The 24886-nt window shown below is 43.8% G+C and overlaps 1 protein-coding gene across 1 annotated transcript; it reads right to left on the bottom strand.

The window, feature by feature from the left end:
* Positions 1-1403: 1403 nt before the first annotated feature.
* On the bottom strand, positions 1404-14837 carry DDX47 (DEAD-box helicase 47). The gene is made up of 12 exons (XM_006075664.4): positions 14680-14837; positions 13357-13450; positions 11087-11275; positions 10759-10830; positions 10410-10528; positions 8338-8409; positions 8097-8213; positions 7421-7567; positions 6567-6704; positions 4856-4926; positions 4113-4242; positions 1404-1961 (listed from the first exon to the last, which is right to left on the bottom strand). The coding sequence occupies exons 1-12, from the start codon at positions 14770-14772 to the stop codon at positions 1830-1832; spliced, it is 1374 nt and encodes a 457-aa protein (XP_006075726.3). The 5' UTR covers positions 14773-14837; the 3' UTR covers positions 1404-1829.
* Between the last annotated feature and the right edge of the window lie 10049 nt (positions 14838-24886).

Raw genomic sequence — 24886 nt, 5'->3', positions numbered from 1 at the left:
AATTCTCCAGGGAAGAACACTGGAGTAGGTTGCCATCCAACCCAGGGATCGAACCTGGGTCTCCCGCATTGCAGGCGGAGTCTTTATTGTCTGAGCCACCAGGGAAACTCACTGTTACAGGAGCCCCAGGAGACTCAAGACCTCACAATCTTGCCTTGGCGGACAGGGAGCATGAAGAACAGCTTGATCAATGATACAAACCCACAGCTTCGTCCTCATTTGCACCTGAATCACATTCATTTCTGTGCCTGCTGCCCTTTACAAGGATATCTCTACTCGTTCTGTCTGAGACTGTATAGTTTATGGTCTGGACCCACCAATATGCCTGAAGACATGTCATCCACCTTTCTTCCCTTAGTGGCCCATCTTCCCAACCTAGCAAAGCATACTCTAAAGTACTTCAGAGAAAGCAGCCAAGCTTTAGGCTTCTACCCTTTTTAGTCTCTGCAGAAATATGCATGTACCTGAAGGGTCCACAAACCCTAGGTTTGGGATCCTATTTTAAAAGTTAAGATTTCTTCAGAATAATTCATCTCTTCTTACGCACCACCCACAAAGTGCTCAGTCGTGTCTGACTCTTTGTGACCCCATGGACTATCTCCAGTCAGGCTTCTCCATCCATGGGATTTTCCAGGCAAGTATACTGGAGTGGGTTCCCATTTCCTTTTCCAGGGGATCTTACTGACCCAGGGATCAAACCTGGGTCTCCAGCACTGCAGGCAGACTCTTTACCATCTGAGCCACCAGGGAAGCCCACCACCCACAATCTGATTCAAATTCAGCCTGCTTCTAAAGTCTTCCACTGAGTTGAAGTAGCAATCATCCATTGGCTTTTATCCACTGGCTCAGAGGGAGACAGAGCTACCATAATCTAAGCTGCTCTGAGAGTCCCAACAGGAAATACACTAATGGAGAATTAGCCCCCAGTGGTGGGCACCCCACTCACTATTTACAAAGACCGTCCTGCAATCAATGGTCCACACTTGATTCCCACAGAGAATTTTACTGACATCTACTTTTCACTTACTAAACACTTCAACTTTAAGAAACACAACATGCACTTTCCATTAAGATGTACATGGAAGACTCTTCCCTGGTGGCACAGTGGGTTAGGAATCTGTCTGCCAATGCAGGGGACACAGGTTTGATCCCTGGTCCGGGAAGACTCCACATGCCTTAGAGCAACTAAGCCCGTGTGCCACAACTACTGAGCCCGTGAGGTGAAACTACTGAAGCTGGGCACCTCGAGCCAGTGCTCCACAACAGGCAAGGCCACCGCAACGAGAAAGCTGAGCACCGCAACAAAGAGCAGTCCATGCTAGCCGCAACCAGAGAAATCCACGCACAGCAAAGTCTTCTCCTATGAAGTCTTTACCACAAAAAGGTCTTGAAGGAGTCTGAACTTTTTTTATAATAATATTTAAATTTATTTCCCATTCAGAGTCATGAAACACAAGCTGAGACTGCTTAAGTACCAGTTTTTAGATATAAACATCCCTTTCCTTCACAATTACAAGCTGAGGGCTTCATTAGCCCAGTCCTTGATTTGCAGCTGAAAAAAGCACAGGTCTGTGTGAAGGGACAGGAGAGCACGTGCTCCTCATGTCAGGAACAAGTAACCACAGTGGAAAGCCAGTCCGAGTCTCGACATCAGCTCTGTGACAACGTCCCACAGCAACAATGCTCGAACACACGGACGGGGGCCCAGTACTGGAGGAGCCGGGCCGTCTGGACACATGCTGACAGACTGGCCTGAGGAAGAGGTCCCGTTCTCTCCTTCAATCCTCTCCACAGAACAGAAGGCAGAAATCAAGTCTTTATAAAAGACATTAATGGCCTTTCCGTTTCTTCATTTTTCCTCCAGCCACCTTGTTCCTGACACCGATCGCACCCTCCGTGTCATCATTGTCCCCAGCATCCTCCCGTGAGCGCTTCTTCTTCTCTCCGTGCTCCCTTAACTCCTGCAACAAACAGAAAGGACGGGCTTGATCGTGAACTACTGTCACTGAGGGGAACACACCCTGGTCTCCGCTCCGTCAAGTCAAGCCCTCTGCTTCCCTGGCGGTCCAGTGGCTAAGAGTCCCTGCTTCCAATGCAGCAGGCTCAGTTGGATCCCTGGTCAGGGAACTATTAATAGACCTCACATGCTGCAACTAAGAAACCTGGTGTAGCTGGCAAGCTAGATAAATAAAATCTTGATAAATTAAGAGAATTCATTTATTTAAAACAAACAAACAAACCCTAAGTAATTCCCTAACACCTCACATTAGCAAAGAAATAAAACCAAAATCCCAATATACAAAACTGTCATCAAAGATAAAAAAATGAAAACAGGGAGCTACTATTTTCATATGGCAGACTAGCAAAGATTTAAGAGAACGGTAATACCTAGAACTGGTCAGGGCAGTGGGGAGACACAGACACTGTCCCACATACAATGTCACATGCATCGTGTAAGCTGCTATAGCTTTCCTGGAGAGCAACTGGGCATTCTGTATGAATTTGAACTGTGTGTTCTCCACTCAGCAATTGATTCTACTTCTAGGAATTTATTCTAAGGAAACAAGTGTGCAAAGCTGTACATAGTAGGATGCTCAACACAGTTATTAACTAAAATATATAAAACTGGGAAAAGCATGAACACATATCAATGGAAAGCACGTTCTATATTCATAATAGAATCATTAAGAAGGGATGGCATGAGAATTTTAAGAAGCTAGCATCTAAGGTAACAGTCTCTAAAACCTACAAGTGGTGCTGTTTTTAAAAAACTGAATTCATCCTCCTCAGACCACTAATTGTCTAGAACACATAATCTGACTTCCCTTGCCAATTCAGAAGGTAGTGAAGGAACTTTCAGTGACTCTAAGAAATTAGTCCTGCCGCTATGTTTAGTCAAGTTTGGTAACTGAATCAAATGAGCGCTAACATGCAGCCTAGATGAAGATTTTTGAATAGAGTTTAAAATGTGAAAGAAAAAGAAAAAAACGTGATCACATGAATCTAGATTAGTTGAAACAGAAAAAACAATACACATTTAGATAAAGTCATATACAAATTGGAAAAAGTCTCATTATGGCTAAAGAAAAACAGCCAAATGTAATCAATGGTTTTCTGTGGGGAGTGGCTTATGTATTTCACTATTTTAATCCTTTCTGTATTTTCTAAAAAATGTTTTCCAACACACATCAAATTTTTTATAAACAAAAACACCAAGACTTCCATATGGGCAGAAAAACAAGCCCATACCTCAGCTACTCAGAAAGCGCCCCATGCACTAAGTCTCTTCACCCCTCAGAGCAGCACTCCTGGGATAACGGGACTGGCAAGCATTCTCCTCAAGACCCTTCTGTCTCCACTGCTCCCCCTACAGCTGCTCTCAGGAACTACACTGTCCACCCGACTTACCTGATGCTCATAAACCACGTCTCCAAGGTAACTTACTCTTCCTCATCTACAGGTGAGGGACCGACTCTGAGAGGTCAGACACCTTGTGCAGACTCACAGCTGCGTCTTCTCAAGTTCAAAGGTTTTCCTGCCTCACCGTTCCTGCCACCACAGACGGTGGCTGGGAATGAATGTAGTCACTGTGATCAGACTGAGTCCAAACCCTGATTTGACCATTTAGTTACAGGGTCAAAAGCAAACTGCCTGCATCTCTATGTTTTAGCATACTCATCTTACACTTGGAATAAAATTATACCGTTTATTGAGGATTAACACGATAAAGTGTCTTGCGTGCAGTTAAGTTGCATAGAAGCTAGTAAGAAAAGGCATTGCAGGGGTTTCCCTGGTGGCTCCATGGTAAAGAATCTGCCTGCCAATGCAGGAGACATGGTTTCGATCCTGGTCCGGGAAGATCCCACAAGTCTCAGAGCAACTAACCCTCTGCGCCACGACTACTGAACCTGTGCTCTAGAGCCCATGCATCACAACTACGGAGGCTCGCGCACCACAGAGCCCACGCTCAGCAACAAGAGAAGCCGCCACAATAAGAAGCCCTCATATTGCAACTAGAGAGTAGCCTGGGCTCGGTGCAACTAGAGAAAGCCTGTTTTTCAACACTGAAAACCCAGCGCAGCCAAAAATAAACAAATGAACGAGTTGCACACCATTCGGGCAAACCTCTGGGCCTCGGTCACGCGTTCTGTCAGCATCATGACTTCGTCGTCCTGGGTTGGAAAGACAGGCAGTTTCTTCCCAATCAAGTGCTCTATGCGCTGGAAGAGCTCCACGTCGTACCTGAGGAAGGAAAGTTGACAGGGCTCTGGCTGGCTGACAATGTACACGTCCATCTGTTCATCCCAAAACGATGACACAACAGGAGCCATGGTTTTCAGTAATATCAAACCTATTATTCCTTTTCAGAATATTGATTAAATGCAACCTGCTGTGCAGGGCCCAGCAGAAAACCACCCACCACATCCCTGACTCCCGAAAAGCCTAGGACACGTGGCTGTTTGTTCCTTTAAAAACAAAATCAGAAGACCAGTTACTGTAATATGGTGAGCTGAGGGAATGGTCACTGTTCTCTGGCTCCAGACATTAAAAGAACAGAGTTTTGGTGTATGTGCTTTTATACACCAAGGACTCCGCTACACACACGCAGTATATGCTCGTTACATATACGTCTTCAGTCTTCATTAAAACCCTTCAAGGTTGGTATTACTATTTCCATTTTACAAATGATGAAGGTGGGATGAGGAAGGCTTAGTGCCTATTACAGTAAAAGGTGAAGTCAGGTTCCAAGTGAGTTGGCCCCAGGGTTCTGCTACTTTTTTTTTCCTCTTTTTTTTTTTTTTCAGGGTTCTGCTTCCTTCTCTACATTGCTCTGCCCTGAAGTCGGGTCACTTACTGTGTGACAAAGGTAATAGCCTTTCCAGAGCGCCCAGCTCGAGCCGTCCGACCTACTCGATGGATGTAATCCTGAAACACAATGGGCAAGTAACTCTGAGTCAGCTGGAATATGAATTAAAAACTGTGTATGTAAAGTCTTCCTGCCAACCTTTGAAAGAAAACAGATCTGTCCCGGAATGTGGAGAAACAGACTGGCAATCCATTGAGATATATCTGCCTCACTTTTTAAATTCTCCTCGCAGCACAAAACTGACCCCCCCTTTTCCTTTCTTTTATAGCAAGATGAATCCACAAAGCACACCTCCATGGACACAGATAGAGGAAAACGGCCCGGGTCTAGAGGTAGACCTGGGTCACAGCTCTGCATCCCCCCATCCCAACCCACAACACAATTGTCTGCAAGTCCCAGAACCTCTCTGAACCATGGTTTCTGTCTGTAAGTCAGGGGCACAACACACTGCAAACTCAGCGTCACTGTGAAAATCCTACGCGAGAGCACCTTGTCTACAGCAGTTTAATACAAAGTCGAGACACTTAAGTTGTTCTCAACTGGGGGCAGTTTTGTCCTCCCCAGGGAGCATCTGTGACCTGTCTGGAAACATACCTGGTGGCCACAGTCACCTGTGGGTCAGGGGCCAGGAATGCTAAGCATCCTACAATGCAGAGGACAGCCACACAACAGAGAACTCCCGGCCTGAGGTGTTAATGAGGCTGAGAAACCCTGGGATCGCCGAGGACCACAAGCTGCCATTCTCATCAGTTAGACCAACAGAGGTCAGCATGTGGAACATCTGCTCCTGATGGTGAGCACCTTGCCCCTCTCCTGGGTTCCTTCCTTCACGTTCACTGACAACACGTCCACAGGCATGTGCAAGATGAGGAGAATGAACGGATCAAGAGTTTCCTTATTTCTGATACTTACCAAGGACACACATACACACCCAAACACACACCCCAAGACTGTAACTAAAGGAAGACAAAAAACATTAAGAAATATACTTTGATTAAAAAAAAAAAGAAAGAAATACACTTTGGGGGTTTCCCTGATGGCTCAGATGATAAAAGAAATACACTTTGGATACAATGGACTATTATTCAGCCATATAAATGAATGACACCTTCCTGTTTGTGACAACATTGTCTAGACCTTGAAGGTATTCGACTCAGTAAAATAAGTTAGACAGGGACAAATAGAGATCTCACTTATATGTGAAATCTAACAGCAACAAAAAACTGAGCTCACAGATACAGACAACAGGTTTGGTGGTTGCCAGAGGCAGGGATGGGTATATGTTAAATGGGTGAAAGAGGTCAAAAGGTACAAATTTCAGTTATAAAATAAGTAAGTCATGGGGATGTAATGTACAACTTGTGGACAAGAGTTAAAAACACGGTACTGCACATTTGAAAGTTGCTAAGGGAAAATATCTTAGAAGATCTCATCAAAAGAAAAAAAAAGTGCAACTATGAATGGTGACAGATGCTGTGACCATTTTACAATATATACAAATACTGAATCAACACATTTTATACCTAAACTAATATAATGTTACATGTCAATTACACCTCAATTCAAAAAAAAGAAAAGAAAGGGGGGAGAGAGAATTAGAGAGGAAGAAAGGAAAGGAGACGGGAAGGAGAAAGGAAAAGAAAGAAAAAGAAAAGAAAAATATTTTGGGTGAGAAAGTCAGGTCAGCAACAAGACTCACCTTGGAATGGGTAGGAATGTCAAAGTTAACCACTACATCCACATGGGGTATGTCCAAGCCGCGGCTTGCAACATCAGTTGCTAGAAGAATGGAACGAGCCTTCGCCTTAAATTTATTAAGGGATCCCAGGCGCTTGCTCTGAAACAATGAAAAGAAATGGAAAGAATTTTCATCTTGAAAATCTAAGGAATCTTGGAAATCCAAGACACATAAACTAGACACATTAAATAGATACAAGAACCAAGAAAGAAATTTTTTAAATGATGTTTCCCCTTCAGTCTAACTGGGCTTCACAGGTCAAAAGGAAACATGAAAGCATTAAAAAAAAAAAAGGTCTAAGACTAAAACTAGAAAATACTAACATAAAACATCAAACATGACAGAAAGGTAACTGGGAAATAATTTACCACAAGGGCTGAACAAATCAGGCTTCCCCGGTGGTGCTAGTGGTAAGGAACCTGCCTGCCAATGCAGGAGATGTAAGAGACCTCCTCCAGGACCCCTGGCATGGCAACCCATTCCAGTACTCTTGCCTGGAGAATCCCATGAACAGAGGAGCCTGGAAGGCTATAATCCAAGGGGTAACACAGAGTCTGACACAACGGAAGCCACTTAGCTCGCACACATGCTGAATAAATCAACTCTACAGCTTCCATACTAGACAACTACCTGTGGAATATTCTAACTGGAGCCTCCTGCTATCCTAAAAGGAGGAAGCAGCATTGACAGCAACACTTTAAAGCCCATAACACAGGACAACTACGGAAGGACACATTAGTGTCACATGCTGCTACTGCAGAGACCTCCTGCCGTGAGGTTTATCTTTCTCACTAATGATGCTGAAGAACAGTTACCTGACTCATCTGTCCGTGGAGGGGAATGGCAGTGAATCCAAGGTTTCGGAGTAGCAGAGCTGTCCTCTGAGTGTTGTTACAGGTGCTGCAGAATATCATAAAGGAGTTCCCAGCCAATTCGTTCAGAATATAAACCAGGTAGGTATCCTAAGTCACAAAGCCAAAACAATATATGTAACTGAACCTGGAAGAAAGTCAGAGTCCTGGCATACAAACTACATAAAAGACTAAGCCTCCAGCTGCTTTTCTCAATTACCCAGACGCTCAGCTGGCAGCCCTGCACCCCTTAATCAGCTTTATCATTATCATCTCTGAGAACCATGAGTAACACAGAGAGCCTGACACCAAGAACAAGGTGATCTGGGCTCAGCAAGCACGCAAAGCCCTTACATCAGAGGACAAGACTAGGGTCCGCTGCCCACAAAAAAGCCACATAAAAAGCAGACCAAAGAAAAACTACCTCAAGGATGGGGTTAGGAAGGGATTATATCATGACTTCATTACTCTGGTTTAATACATTGTGAATTCCCGGAATGCTCGGCGTTATCAGTGATAAATGTAAACATGGCATGAGCTCTAAAACAAACAGCACTTAGCTAATCAAGAGCTGACACTTTCACACACTGTGGTGAAGGAGGAGAGGGAAAGGAAGGAATGATCAGAGTAAACACTCTACCTTGAACTTGGAAGGAATAAAAAGATAATATTGCTGCAACTTCTCAACCGTCTGGTACTTGGAGGAGACAGCGCATTTCACAGGGTTCTTCAGTGCCGCTCGCTGAAGTTTTTGCACCTGGAGAAAGGACACTAGATTAGTACGTTGATTCCTAAGTGCTCTGTTTTTATTCTTGTTACTGGGACTGTTTCTACTTATCAATTCTCATGAAGAAGAAAAGAGAAGTCCTAGAAAAGTTCACCTTCTTGGTCATCGTGGCAGAGAAGAGGAATGTTTTCCGATCTCGGGGAATCACTTTGAGGATCTTGTCAACCTAAGGCAGAAGGAGCAAAGAATACCAACGTGTCATTTACATTGGAAACCTGCAAATGTATTTTGTGAAGGAGATAAGGGATCACAAACTAAATACATCACAGTGGGGACTTGGGAACTCAAACCTTCGATTCAATTCAGCTAAAACTTACTGAATATATACTATCAGGTAGCACACCCGATGCTATCAAAAAATAATGCTAATCAGAGAAAAGAACATTTTAAATCAGTACAGTATAGCTAATCTAAGAGAAAAGGAAAGAATAAGCATTAATCAACTAAGTAAGTTACAAAGAATTTCTTGTCAAAGAAAAGATAGAAGTTGAAATCAAATGAAGTGGAAAAGAAAATCTGGTTTTGATATTTCTTATCTCTAAAATCAAAGTCAGACTACATATAATATATATGCTTTTTGCCCTACTATTTGTTTTTTAGTTGAAGTATAGTTGATTTACACCATTTCAAGTGTACAGCAAAGTGATTCACATATATATACTCTTTTTCAGATTCTTTTCCACTATGTGTATGTGTGCATGTGTGTTAGTCGTGTGTCTGACTGTTTGTGACCCCATAGACTGTAGCCTGCCAGGCTCCTCTGTCCATGGAATTCTCCAGGCAAAAATACTGGAGTAGGCTGCCATTCCCCTCTGCAGGGGATATTCCCAACCCCTGGATCAGACTCACATTTCCTGCATTGCAGACAGATTCTTTATCGTCTGAACCACCAGAGAAGCCCCCCCAGCACAGGTTATTACAAAATACTGAATACAGTTCCATGTGCTATACAGTAGGTCCTATTGTTTATTTTATATATGCTGCTGCTGCTGCTAAGTCACTTCAGTCATGTCCGACTCTGTGCGACCCCATAGACGGCAGCCCACCAGGCTCCCCTGTCCCTGGGATTCTCCAGGCAAGAACCCTGGAGTGGGTTGCCATTTCCTTCTCCAATGCATGAAAGTGAAAAGTGAAAGTGAACTACTCAGTCGTGTCCGACTCCTAGCGACCCCATGGACTGCAGCCTACCAGGCTCCTCCATCCATGGGATTTTCCAGGCAAGAGTGCTGGAGTGGGTTGCCATTGCCTTCTCCGATTTTATATATAATAGTCTGTATATGTTAATCCTGAATTCCTAATCTATCTCCCCCTCAAAAGTCAGACTATATTCTGAAGAGGATGCTGAGACTATTTACAATAGCCAAGAAATGAAAGTAAGCTAAATGTCCATCGACAGACGAGGGATAAAGTGGTGGTACATTATACAGCGTAATAGTACTCAGCCATTAAAAATGAAACAATGCCATCTGCAAAAACACGGACAGACCTAGAGATTATTATACAAAGTGAAGTCAGACAAAGACAAATATCCTATGATATCACTTACATGTGGAATCTAAAAAACAGTATAAATCAATTTATTTATGAAACAGATTCACAGACATAGAAAACAAACTTAAGGTTACCAAGAGGAAGTGGGGGAGATAAATTAATAGTTTGGGATTGGCAGATGCAAACTACTATGTATAAAGTAAATAAACAACAAGGACAGGGAACTATTTTCAATATCTTGTAAGAAACTATAATGGAATAGAATGGGGAAAAGAACATACACACACACACAAATACACACGTAGATATATGTATAACTGAATCACTTTGCTATATACCAGAAACACTATAAATCAATAATGCTTCAATTTCAAAATTAATTAAATTTAAAAGCAACAAGGATATATTGTATCAGCTCAGGGACACAGAGTCATTATTCTGTAATAATCTTAAATGGAGTATATGGAGCATAATCTACAGAAATACTGAAGTACTATGTTGCACTCCTAAAAGCAATATAATATCGTAAATCAACCATCTTTCAATAAAAAAGCAGCAGATATGTTAAATTAACTGGCAATGGTAAGTGCTCCAAAAAGCAAGTGAGCTATGAATCAGACTTTGAAACGGGGCACCTGAGAAGTTCCAAGAGGAGGAAAGATGTTAAGAGCTCACCTCTGTCTCAAAATCCATATTCAAGATTCGGTCTGCTTCATCCATGACCAAGTACTTGAGGGCTCTTAAGTTGAAACCTTTCGTATTTTCCAAGTGGTCAATCAGTCGGCCAGGAGTTGCTAACAAAAAAGGTTGAGGAGATGTTTAAGAAAAAGGACAGAAAGGGAGTGACCTCCCCCTCCTAATCGGAATTCCAGAAATTTAAGAAAAAAAAACCAAAAAACCATTAAACAGGGTTACAGACAGTCACTCTTCGAACACTTTCCGCACAAATAAATTACACATAGCATCAGTAGATTTTTCTGAAATTCATCCTCACCAGCACCTTTTACCGGTGTCAGTTACTCACCTATCACTATATGTGGTTTTTTGGCCAGGGCCAGAGATTGGGACATTGAATCAATTCCACCTACAATGACAGCTAAAGAAATAAAAAGAATATTAAAAAGAGATCCTTAATTTTGTTTCCATAATGCACTGAACATCTTTTAAAGCCAATGCCAGATTTCTACTTTCATTTCTCTTCCCTTACAACGACAACTTTCCCTGAAGCTAAAATAGCCAATCAGCTCTTTAGGTCGGTGAACTTACATTAACAACACTTCCTTTCATTCCCTTTCACATTCATGCTCAACCTGTGAAGAAACTGTGAAGAGTCCTTTCCTCCCAACACTTACCACACTGCACCCCAATCGAAGACCCCAGGGCTTCAAACTGCTCTGAGATCTGAAAGGCCAGCTCCCGAGTGGGGGTGAGAACTAAGGCAAAGAGACGCTGGGGCGTCTCCAACAATGCGTTGAGAATGGGCAGAGCAAAGGCGCCGGTTTTCCCAGAGCCGGTTTCTGCCAGCCCGATGATATCACGACCTAGAAGACAAAGAATATACATAATAGCAAAGAAATGCTCTCTGCACCATTCCCATATTGGTGGGAATACGACTAGATGCTGGGCACAACACAGACCATGAATAAATATTTGATGAATTGAGGGGAAGAGGAGGTTGATCAGACAGAAGACACGGTCTCTGTCCTGAATAAGCTCAAAATCCACACAATACATAATAATATGATAGGTCCCTGTAGGACAGGGTGAAAAAGGAAGGAGTCAGGAAAGGCTAACAGAGGTGAAAAGCAAATTAAATCTGGAGGTCAGCAAAGAAAGGACAGTCTCGTGTGAGGAAAGAGGCTTTAAAGAACACAGGATGAGTAAGGAGAGGGAAAAGTACAACATGGCCAGAACACAGAAGTCAAGGGGGGAAAAAGGAGAAGAATGAGGAAACCCACAGCCATGCTAAGGAGTTTGGATGTCTTCCTTTAAGACAGAGGAACTGAAGGATTTTAGGCAGGGAGTATCATGACCTTTGAGTATCAACACTCTTTAAGACTTCCCTGGTGACTCAAATGGTGAAGAAGCTGCCTGTAATACGGGAGACCTGGGTTCTATCCCTGGGTTGGGAAGATCCCCTGGAGAAGGAAATGGCAACCCACTCCAGTACTCTTGCTTGGAAAAATCCCATGGACAGAGAAACCTGGCAGGCTACAGTCCGGGGGTCACAAAGAGTCAAACGTGACTGAGAGACTAACACATGACATGACATGACTCTTTAAGAAGATAAACCCCAGGCCTGATGGCATAAGGAGAAGCCAAGGAGCTTAACAGTAATCACTGTTTATACTGCTCCTTCTGAGGGAAGAATGCCAGATTCCTTAAGAATGGTCTGTTATTGTCAATCAAGCCATAACTGAGAAGATCTGGCAATTAATTCCCAAGCCAAAACCAGTCTCTAGGTTCGCTGTAGCCCCCAAGGCAGCGATCTTTGGCCTGGACCAGAGACTGGGACACTGAATCGATGTCTCGGCACCCAGGGGAAAGCTTTCCTTCAAGTAATGACCACCACACTTGATTGCTAAGGATTCCTACCTAGAAATTTTCCCTGATGCAACTTGAACGTGACTCTCTTCCTTACACTCTAAAGTGACCTCAAGGGCCAAAATGGGGAAAGCACAGGAAAATGATACCTCAGAGAGGATAGGAGGGGAGCTATGATGGTAGCCTGAACGGAGGCCAGGTGAAGTGAGAGACAGAAAGTAACAAAACAAAAATGAACAGTCACTGTAAATCAACTATATTTCAATAAAATAAAAATAAAAGACAGAAAGTAATGAAAGAAAATCTGACTGGCACAGAGGTTTCTACCTTGGGAAAGTCAAAGGCCATAAACTGAGATACAGGCTACAGAGAAATGAGTTCTGGTGAGAAAAATAAAGACTCTGGTTTGGATACAGGGAACTTGAGATTCCTGTAGTAAGCCTGGAAAGAAGTATCTAAAAACCAGCTGGACAAACTTGTTTGTGGAGTTCATCCAAAAAAATATGGGCTAGAAATACAGATGTGGGAGGCAAGAGCATCAGACCAGTGGTGCTCCCCCAGGGGCAGACACATCAGAGTAAACCATCAAGTTTTATATCTGTATATGCCTAGGTCCCACACCTGGAAATTCCAATTCAGGAGGTCTAGGCTGGAGCCCGGAAATCACTAGAGTTTTAAAAGATCCACAGGTGATTCTAATGAGCACTGGCTGAAACTCACTGATGCAGACAGCATTAAAGCTTCAGGACTGGATGAGAAATCTTAGTAGAGTTTTAACAGTGAGGGTAAAAAAGGATGAAGCGAGAATTAACACTGCAAGGCAAAGGAAAAGAACCAGAAGAAACTGAGAAAGAAATGCTGGAAAGACAAAAGACAACAAACCACCTTGAAGAAAGTAAGCTCATTAACACCGCAGAATTATTTTTCAAAAAGCCACAAACTTTTTATCTTTACTGACCATACTTTATTTCACTTGAAGTAGGCAAAGCAATAGCTCTCAAATGTGGTAAGTATTTAACTGAGTATGTGCAACTTTACACTGAACCTGAAACAGACCACATATTTAATTTCAACCTACCTTGTAAGGCCAAAGGAATAGCTTCAATCTGGATCTTTGTGGGCTTTGTCCATCCCAACTGGTCACAAGCTTCACACAACACATCTGTTACACCCTTAGAATTCAGAAAAACACAGTTTAGCAAAGAACAACATATACTCGCCTCTCACACAACTAAACGACTGTCAGGGCAGCCTTGCTAGTGACGTGTGCATCTCCTACATTTTGATTCAAAAGGTATTATTGTGGATGGTGACTGCAGCCATGAAATTAAAAGATGCTTACTCCTTGGAAGAAAAGTTATGACTAACCTAGACAGCATATTAGAAAGCAGAGACATTAATTTGTCAACAAAGGTCCATCTAGTCAAAGCTATGGTTTTTCCAGTAGTCACGTATGGATGTGAGAGTTGGACTATAAAGACAGCTGAGAGCCGAAGAATTGATGTTTTTGTACTGTGGTGTTGGAGAAGACTCTTGAGAGTCCCTTGGACTCAAGGAGATCCAACCAGTCCATCCTAAAGGAAATCAGTCCTCAACACTCATTGTAAGAACTGATACTGAAGCTGAAACTCCAATACTTTGGCACCTGATGCAAAGAAATGATTCATTGGAAAAGACCCTGATGCTGGGAAAGACTGAAGGCGGGAGGAGAAGGGGACGACAGAGGATGAGATGGTTGGATGGCATCACCGACTCAATGGACATGAGTTTGAGTAGACACCGGGAGTTGGTGATGGACAGGGAAGCCTGACATGCTGCAGTCCATGGGGTCCCAATGAGTTGGACACCACGAAGCGACTGAACTGAACTGACCTGACTCAGTCTCCTCCTTAATTTTGAGTACTGGGACAGCAACTCAAGGCTGTCATCACTCTCCACTCACCAGGGACCAAGCCAAGAAGTTCTTTATGTGGGTTACTTCATTTAATCTTCACAGTTCTATAAGATACTTATCATAATCCTCAATTTACAGAGGTGGAAGGTCAGGAACCGAGAGAACTTGCATCTAGTTATGGGTCAGAATTCAAACCCGGCTCATCGGAATTCTAAACCCAAATCGGACAGGTCGCACTGGACAATATCCTGCACAAACACAGCGTTGCCACACCAAGTGGAGCTGAAATGGGCAAATGGGGCTCCTGGGCCCGGCCTCCTTCCCACCACCCAAACTCGGAGTTAAGGGCGGGCCCTCGTCCTGAACCTGAGCCTCGGGTACCCTGGGGGAAATCTGAGCTAGGCCCCGGCTGCTCCCGCACACCACAGGCCTAGATGGAAGGCAACCGGACTCTGCCCGCGCCTGGCGCAGGAAGAACAAAGGGAAGCTGGGATCATCCACTCTTACCAGGTCTTTAAATGTTTTCGTTTCTTCCACCCCCACCGCCGTCTGGGGCGCCTCCATGCTTTCCGCAGAATCGTGCTCCACGGACGCCGCCATGCCGTCCGCGAACTCCGGAAGTGGGTCGGCGGACACAGGATTCTGGGAAACGTAGTTTTAGCTCTCTCCGGCGGCGGCGGCGTGTTGTGGGCGCCCCGCTGAGGGTTTGGCCGGGATTTGCCCCAGCCGGCCAGGCAGGCGGGGCTTCACGGACAAGTACATATGGAGATCCAACCAGTCCATTCTGAAGGAGATCAGCCCTGGGATTTCTTTGGAGGGAATGATGCTGAAACTGAAACTCCAGTACTTTGGCCACCTCATGCGAAGAGTTGACTCATTGGAAAAGACTCTGATGCTGGGAGGGATTGGGGGCAGGAGGAGAAGGGGACAACAGAGGATGAGATGGCTGGATGGCATCACCGACTCAATGGACGTGAGTCTGAGTGAACTCCGAGAGTTGGTGATGGACAGGGAGGCCTGGCGTGCTGCGATTCATGGGGTCGCAGAGTTGGACACGGCTGAGTGACTGAACTGAACTGACATATATTAAAAAAAAAAAAAAAAGGATGGATATAAACGTTAGGACTTGTGGAACTGAGCCAAAAGCAGAAGGACTTGATGACCAGGGTCTGCAGTCAGCCCTCCTTTTTTTTTTTTTTTTTCTTTTTTCAGTCGCTAGGTCGCGTCTGACTCTCCGCGACCCCGTGGACTGCAGCCTGCCAGGTTACTCTATCCATGGGATTTTTCAGTCAAGAATACTGGAGTGGGTTGCGATTCCCTTCTCCAGGGACTCTTCTGGACCCAGGGATTGAACCCAGGTCTCCCGCCTTGCAGGCAGTTGGGCTTCTTTGATAGCTCAATTGGTAAAGAATCCGACTGCAATCCAGGAGACCCTGGTTGGATTCCTGGGTGGGAAGGTCTGCTGGAGAAGGGATAGGCTACCCACTCGATTAATCTTCTTGGGCTTCCCTTGTGGCTCAGCTGATAATCCGCTGGCAACGCGGGAGACTTGGGTTCGATCCCCGGGTTGGAAAGATCCCCTGGAGAAGGAAATGGCAATCCACTCCAGTTCTCTTGCCTGGAAAATCCCATGGACGGAGGAGCCTAGTAGGCTACAGCCTGTGGGGTCGCAAAGAGTCGGACCCGACTGAGCAACTTCACTTTCATTTTCACCCACTCCAGTATTCTGGCCTGGAGAATTCCATGGACTGTATGTGTATAGTCCATGGGATCACAAAGAGTTGGACAGGCTTTCATTTGACTCTGTGCTAAATAAATCCTGTATCTGGTGTTTACCCTTACAACACTCTTCCCCTTATAGTTCTTTTTACATATCAGAAAGAAGGCAGCAGAGACACCGAAATACCAGATTCAATTACTGGATTACTATGCCAGCCTATGACTGTCATTGAAACAATGCAAGAGGAAGAAATCAAGATCCTAATAACTTTGTTCCCCATCGCCAACTCCTGACCGGGCGCCCTCCTCTTATAGAAGCCCTAGACTCCTCATGGAGTGGGGCACAGTTTTTGAGACAAGAACCTACTGTGTTCCCCTCTCTGCTGGCTGAGAATTAAAGCCACCTTTCTATTTCTTCCAAATTCTGTCTTTGTATTTCTTATTCGGCTTCGGTGGGCAGAGAAGGCCTAGGTTTTGGCCGGCAACACTCCTCCTGTTATGAAAAAACAAAATTCACCTGAGTATTAGACAGGCTAGGACCTGGGACCTGGGACCCTTTGCGGCAGTCCTGACACCTTTGTTTGTTGAAGAAGAGACTTTCAGAAACATCATTTTCCATGATAACAAGCAACTTTTCCCAGCACAGAATTCCTCTGCCATACAGATTTTTCTGTAAAAGCAAAGAGAGAAGGATTTACTTTACTTCCCTGAGGCTCATGCTGATTTCACGTAGGCGAATGGAATGGAATTAAAAGTTCTGGGAGAAGGTGGAAGACTGTATTGGAAAGTTCGAGACAGCAGAGCAAAGAGGCCTGGAAAGGGGACCCAGATGGAAATGATTGAGAGGACTGTATATAATACAGGGTCTAAAGTTATCCAAGTTTTGTTAAAATGTGTTACAGGAACAGCAACAACAAAAATCACACAAGATTTCTGGGGCTCTGTCGTTCAGTTGCTAAGTTGCGTCAGACTCTTTGTGACCTCATCAACTGCAACACACTAGGCTTCCCTGTCCTTCAACATCTTCCAGAGTTTGCTCAAGCTCATGTTCATTGAGTCAGTGATGCTGTCTAAGCATCTCATCATCTTCCATCTCATTCTACTCTTGCTTTCGATCCTTCCCAGCATCAGGGTCTTTTCTGGGGCTCCTCTAAAGGGAAACGGATTCAAACCAACAAGCTGCTATTATCATAGCAAATTCTGCCCTCTTTACCCAAGGGAAAAGCGCTTCTGTGTTCTTCTTTGTTTTGTTTTGAACTTGTTATTTTGTATTGGAGTATAGCCGATTAACAATGTTGTGATAGTTTCAGGTGGACAACTAAGGGATTCAGCCATACATACGCAAGTACACTTCTGTGTGTTCTTGGATAATTCAGATATGGGCTCTTTTTCAAACTTCCTCTGGTGCCAGCACCCACCTTGATGACAGAGTTCATGTCAGATCAACAGGGTGAGCACAGGCGGGTCCAGTCAAGAGGACTGTGGGCTTTTGACTATTCCTACTAAGTCTGGAGTAGTTTGGATATTCACATTCTGGTCATAGAAATAATAGAGGTCCGTTCTAGTAACTGAACCGTGTCATATCCTGTACTTTCAGAACAATGAGAAACGTTAAAGAGGAAATCCCAATAAACACTCAAAATAAGGGGCAAAGCAGCCCTGAAACAATACACTGGCTCCAGGAGGAGAGGTCAAAGTGACTGATCCCACCTCCCTTCCCCCGAGAGGTTTTTTCTTTGCTTTCAATTTTTTCGGTTGAAGTACAGATGGCTTACAATCTTGGGTTAGTTTCAGGTATACAACAAAGTGATTCAGTTTTATATGTATATGTATATATATATATTTTTTTCTTTTTTAGATTCTTTTCCATTGTAGGTTATTACAAGATATTGACTCTAGTTCCCCATGCCATACAGTAGATCCTTGTTGTTTATCCTGTTTTATATATAGCAGCGTGTATATGGTTTTTTTTTTTAATTGGAGGGAAACTGCTTTACAATGTATGTTGGTTTCTGCCGTACAACAACTTGAATCAGTCATCATTATACACACACACACATATATATATATATACCCCTCTCTCTTGAACCTCTATCTCCTTCCCATCTGCTTCCCACCCCTCTAGGTCATCACAGAGCACCAGGCTGAGTTCCCTGTGTTACACAGCAGCTTCCCTCTAGCTGTCTGTTTTACACATGATAGTATATATACGTCAATGCTACTTACTCAATTCATCCCGCCCTCTCCTTCCCCTGTATCTGTTAATCTCACAGTCCTAATTTATCCCTCTCCCTCCGAAAGGTTTTCCAGGCCTTCATGCACCTCTTCCTCTACACATGCAAAAATATATATTAAAAACTATAGTTTATGGCTGTATTAAGATAAACATGTTAATATTATATATTAAAATATTTTATTTGACTTAAAAGGTATCTTTTTCATTTGATATTTTAAAAGAAATGAAACGTTTATGTGGGCCTCTAAAAGTATAGTGGGCTCCCAGGCACAGTGGCTCCTGCACCTGGTGGATAAGGGAAGGGTGTGAGGACCACAGGGAAGCCTTCAACAGGCCAGTGACATGGGCTGCTGCGGGGTGAGAGCTTGCAAGGATAGAGGTGGCCTCTGGACCAAAGTAACACAAGCTTTTCATTCAAACAAGAATCTGTTATTAATCAGTTTCTGCTCAAGCTCTTCCCAGGAGCTACATACCCTGTAGTCTATTTTGGAGAAAGCTTGCTCTAACACAGTGCTCTATACTCATCAGGAAGCTAGCAATGCAAAATTTAATCTATCAAAAAGTTATCTTTAACTTATGAATTCTTCAATTTTTTTTTAAAATTTTTTGGCTGTCCCCCAAAAAATCTTGAAGATCTCTGGCATCTTGAAGAATCTTAGTTCCCAGGCCGGGGATCAAACCCATGCCTCATGGAGTGGAAGCGTAGAGGTCTAACCACTGGGCCATCAGGGAAGTCCCCATAACTTATGAATTCTATAATTCTGTTATGGATATATATGTCCAAGGGAAGAAAGGACACTAATGATGTAATAATGAAGACAGAGAGAGACGATTTCAGTCTCCATGGAATCAATAAAAAAATGACATATAAAATACTTTGTTATCTAATCAATTTGTGTCTAGAGAAAAAAAAAGATAACTAGTCCTGGTTATTTATTTATTTCCTTCTTCTTTTTGCCTATAGTTTCAAAAGTTTTTTAAAATATAGAAAAACTGTATGTCTTTCTTTATGTTTAACAAACATTCTCAAACACTATGGCAGACCGTGGACCACACACTAGGAACTGGAAGTAAGCATGAAATTTATACTCCTGTGAGGGGAGACAGCCTATGTTTTAAATAACAAAAGTAAGTAAATAAATAAATCTTCACAATCAAGCAGGAAGTACAGAAACAAAAGAAGGAATCAAAAGTGAGATGCAAGATACGACAGCAATATATGATGGGATGAACTGGCCTTCCTCTGCGAAGCAAGGACATTCTCCCCCTAGAAGGGACTTTTAAACTGAAATTTGGAAGATGAGCATCATTGACTGTCTGTGTAGAGAGCTGTTTACAGGCAGAAATAATCTACCAGGCTAAGCTTTGCACTGGAGAAAAATCAAATGAAACTTATAGAGATTATAATATGATGATTTATGATGATGATGGAGGTATACGTGGGGACCTGAATATTTAGGGCCTTATTTCCTTGGTGGCTCAGACGGTAAAGAATCTGCCTGCAGTGCAGGAGACCTGGGTTCGATCCCTGAGTTGGGAAGATCCCCTGGAGAAGAGCACGGCTACCCACTCCAGTATTCTTGTTACTGAGGCCAAGCTCTATCTGCTCACCACACGATGGGCCAATGAATCCGAGAGACCAGAGTTTGAGGCAAGGAAGAGACTTTAATCAGGGAACCAGCTGACTGAGAAGATGGCAGGCTAGTGCCTCAAAATCACCATCTTGTTGGGGTCTGGATGCCAGGTTCTTTGATAGATCAGAGATGGGGCGAGATGAGGAAGCAAAGTAAAAAGGCCATTAATCTTGCAAACATCTCCCAGAATGACCAGCCTCTGGCAAGGGATGTGCTAACTTCTTCCTTGCCACCTACTGGCGGATAGTGTTCTGAACAAAGGTACTTCAGTTTACCAGAGGCCAGGATTCTCTGAGGCAGGCTGTTCTGTATGATTAGAATAACAAAAGCAATGAAAAGCAAGTCTAAGAAGCAGTTCTAATATGCAGTCAGGATTGGCTTCTTCTCTGCAACATTCTTGCCTGGAGAATTCCATGGACAGAGGAGACTGGTGGGCTACAGACTGGTGGGCTTGTAAAGAGTCAGACACAACTGAGCGACTAACACTTTCACTTTCATATTCCAGTGAACTTTAAGACATGAGCATCTGGCTTTCTCTTCCACACTTGTTTCTCTCTGCATCTCTCAGCTTCCGCATCAGCAAGTGCTGTAGACTCAGCTGCCTAAATTTATCTTGAGTCCCTTTACTTCTCCTGCCTTTCCATCACTACCACCACTGTTGAAAATGAACTTTATCATTGTCTGATTTCTTGGTAGATTTAAACATTAGGAGAGCAGTGACTCATTGGTGGTCATTGCCATTCCCAGCGCCTTGCACAGAACAGGCATTCAGTAAATTGTTGTTCAATGAATAAATGAGAATGGTTTGTAGATTAGTCTCCTGTGAGCATGCTTGGCATGAGTATCCCCTGAGTTTATTTATTTGCTAATTAGATGAATCATAGGGAATTTCTGAATCACACACACACAAAAAAACTGGAGAAACTGACCTTGGAGTGTGGTCATTTAACAAGGCAGGCTGCAGCCACTCCTACGGCAGGCACCACCCCATCCTCAGTGGCCAGGAACAGCTCAACGTGGCAGTAAAGCCAGCTTCTCTACCTAACTTGTCATTTGGCCCCTGGAACATTAGTCAGAAACCCTTGGTCCACTACCATCCTTAAGTCTTTAAGATAAAAGATTTTCACGTCCAGCACCTGAAAAAACCTGATGTCTGAGGTTTTGGGGAGTTAAAATGATGATGTCATAGATATACCAAGATGTAAATAAAATCTGGGGAAAGAGGGTTTAACCTGAAGTCAACAACAAGCAGGAAATTCAAATGTTATAGTTCTTATAAACCACAAAGGCTAGAGTTTCAAGGTCAATTCTTACTATGGAGTGGGTGATAAAGGAAAGGCAACTTTGACTCATTTCCTGATTTCCTGGTTGTTTGGTATTCCTTTCATACAAGTGTTCTTTTAAATGCATACACAACTTTTTAGAAAACAAATTGCTAGAAATGGAGGTGTTTAAGAGATTCCTTTGGAAAAGGAAATGGCAACCCACTCCAGTATTCTTGCCTGGAGAATCCCAGGGACAGAGGAGCCTTGTGGGTTGCCGTCTATGGGGTTGCACAGAGTTGGACACGACTGAAGCAACTTAGCAGTAGCAGCAGCAGCAGCAAGAGATTCCTTGGGACATCTCTGGTGGTGGTCCAGTGGTTAAGAATCGCCTACCAATGCAGGAGACACGGGTTCAGTCCTTGGTTGGGGAAGATCCCACGTGCTGCAGGGCAACTAACCGCATGCACTACTAAACCTGTGCTCTAACGCCCTCAAGTCGCAACTACAGAGCCGACGTGTGGCAAGGAAGAGCCCATGAACTGCAACGAAGACCCAGTGCAGCCAAAAGTACATAAGTAAAAAGTCAATCCAGATATCATTGCCACAATGAAATAATAAGTATAGTACATGGCAGCTTCCAGCCACACTTTCCAATGGAAGCCTTTGAATTTAAGTAAAAGGGTTTGATGTCTAAATGTTCAAAATAAATAGATAAAATAAAACGTTAGCTGCTATCCTGGACGATTTCTCATGCTTGGTGATAGCCTGACATCTTTTGAACAGTTTTCCTGCAATGAGCAAAATTCTCCCAGTTCAAGCCCACTAGAAAACAGAAATTCACTCTCCCACCCACCTTTGCACCTAAGTGTCTCTACCGAGCAGACACACCTCTCCGGAGCAATACAAAGAAGTGGATCCTGGCATTGGCATAGGTGTCCAGCTTGAGGGGGCAGCCGTGGCAAAGGGTCTAGTGTCCAGCGTGTGTAAGGAACATGCACTCCAAGGCGTCCTCACTTAGTGGCAGCAGCAGTGGAGTTTCTGCTGGCGTGCTGATCTCCAGGTTTGGGCATTGTTCTTGACTGCAAGGCCCCCAAACTTGACCTTCACTTTCTTGGAGATTCTTCCTCATTATGCTTTAAAAAATTAACAAACAATCAGTTCAGTTCAGTTCAGTCACTCAGTCATGTCCGACTCTTTGCAACCCCATCAACTGCAGCACACCAGGCCTCCCTGTCCATCACCAACTGCTGGAGTCCACCCAAACCCATGTCCATTGAGTTGGTGATGCCATCCAACCATCTCATCCTCTGTTGTCCCCTTCTCCTCCCACCCTCAATCTTTCCCAACATCAGGGTCTTTTCAAATGAGTCAGCTCTTCCCATCAGGTGGCCAAAGTATTGGAGTTTCAGCTTCAACATCAGTCTTTCCAATGAACAGCCAAGACTGATCTCCTTTAGGAGAGACTGGTTGGATCTCCTTGCAGTCCAAGGGACTCTCAAGAGTCTTCTCAGTTCAATTCAACAGAATACCACAGTTCAAAAGCATCAATTCTTCTGCACTCAGCTTTCTTTATAGTCCAATTCTCACATCCATACATAACCACTGGAAAAACCATAGCCTTGACTAGACGGACCTTTGTTGGCAAAGTAATGCTTTTTAATATGCTGTCTAGGTTGGTCATAACTTTCCTTCCAAGGAGTAAGCGTCTTTTAATTTCATGGCTGCAATCACCATCTGCAGTGATTTTGGAGCCCAGAAAAATAAAGTCAGCCACTGTTTCCCCATCTATTTGCCATGAAGTGATGGGACCAGATGCCATAAAGGCTAAACACAAATTAATAAATTTCCTTTCTGCTTAACTGGTTGAAAGAGCTTCTACTCTTTGAATGGAAGAAACCTGACTAGCCAATCTGCTGAGGGAAAGGAAGTGTGCTTCCCTAATGATACATCATTAAAACACCTGCCCCATACCGCCCCTCTGTAAGCTGTCTTTCATGTTGCCTGGCAAGCCCAGGGCGTTTCCTCAGCCCACTCTCTCCCTCTCTCTCCTGAACGTCCTCTCAACCATCCAGTGCTCCTCTTCCACTGTCACTTCCATGATTTCACTTGCTATTTCATGGGGAAATGAAGGAAGCTTCAAGTTTTCCAGTACAACTAACCACGCCCATCTGATAAACATGCCCTACTTTTCCTCTCATTGAGGGAATGTATTTGGGGGCAGGGGGTTTGGTTGGTTGGTTGGGGTTTTTTTGTAATCAAAGGGCCCTAAAAGTGGAAGAAAGGCAGAAGGTCAGAGTGGCACAGTAGGGAAAGATTCAATTGATCATTTCAGGCATTGGAGAGGGTGGACGAGGGTCACAAACCAAAGAATGCAGCAGCCTCTAGAAGGTGGAAAAGGCAAGAAAACGAATCCTCTCTGAAATCCTCCGGATAGAATCGTAGGCCTGTCAGCTACTTTATGTTAGCCCAGTGAGACCCACATTGGACTTCTGCCTGTAAGAAAATTAGTTTGTGTTATTTTAAGCTGCTAAGCTTGCAACAACTTGTTACAGCAGCGATCGTAAACAAATACATACCATCTCACAAACCAGACATTTATTTTTTTTTCTGTCTGTGCTCCCTATCATCACTAGTATACAAAGTCAAGACATTTGACTGTTTTTGTTCACTACTCTATGCTCAGTTGGAGAAGGAAATGGCAACCTACTCCAGTATTCTTGCCTGGAAAATTCCATGGGCAGAGGAGCCTGGTGGGCTACAGTCCATGGGGTTGCAAAGAGTTGGACACAATTTATCGACTGAGCACCTGTGCATGTGAGGCTCAGTGCCTAGAAATAAACTTAGCAAATAGTTGGCAAATACTTCCCCAGTAACTATTTTGTTGAATGGAGGAATATCCATGTTGTCCGTAGTGTGTATGCAAGGGGATGAGAAAGGACAGATGAGCCAGCCACTGTGATACGGAAAAGCCATAGGCTTGTGCGTAAAGGATATCATAAACTAATTGGGCTTCTGGAGCAGGTTATCACCCTGGGCCAAGACTGCTCATCCCTGGTGCGGACAGAAGAGCAGCTTTCCAAGTGTAAGGCAGTTGTGTAGTGACAAGGTTCAATCTGACGGTGGAAAAGAAAAACCTCTCTTGGCAACTCTTGCACACGAATGTCCCCTGGTCCTGTTCTGAGAGGTAAATGTGGATCAGCAACTTAACAAAGCTTACAGAACTGGTCATACTGGAGAGGAGGGACTGGGTACCCCGGGTCACTCTAAAGTCTTCTCCTTTTCAGATAACACGCCTTTAAAAGGAGGCCTCCCAGGAGAGGAAGGCTATCGGAGGTCAGGAAGTTCATTGTCAGCACCATAGATTTATGATTCAGCTGCAGACTAGTGCTGACCTAAGGCTGGGCACGTATTCTATTTTTTATGCCAACCACACAGGTTTAAGAGCCTATGAAAGTAAGACATCAATTTCAACTATCTTTCCTTGCTGCTTCTGTTTCTCACCATCGAAGCGCCTGCAAACTGGTTGGTTGGTGTGTGGTGCTCTGATTCTTCCCTCCTGGTCACTCAAAGCCAGAAAACCTGTAGTTCCATGGAGGACATTCCCCTAGTCACTGCCCATCCTGCTTATTGCTGCTGCTCACCCTCTGCGTTCTACCTTCCTCCCCCTCCCAAGCGTCCCCCTAGCCCTCGCCACTGCCACCCTCAGACTTCTAGATCTGGCCCTTTTTGTAAAGTCCATAAACTACTTCATTATTTTTTCCATTAAAACCACAGGATTAAGTTCATCTTAGCCCTTCACAACATCACCTTTCATAACCCACTGTTAAAATGAAACAAACATCACAGAAACTCATCTCTGG

Source organism: Bubalus bubalis, chromosome 4 (assembly GCF_019923935.1).
Source record: "Bubalus bubalis isolate 160015118507 breed Murrah chromosome 4, NDDB_SH_1, whole genome shotgun sequence".
In the NCBI taxonomy this organism is placed as follows: domain Eukaryota; kingdom Metazoa; phylum Chordata; class Mammalia; order Artiodactyla; family Bovidae; genus Bubalus; species Bubalus bubalis.
Note: the sequence above shows the minus strand (reverse complement) of the source record. Positions and strands in the feature narration are given on the sequence as shown.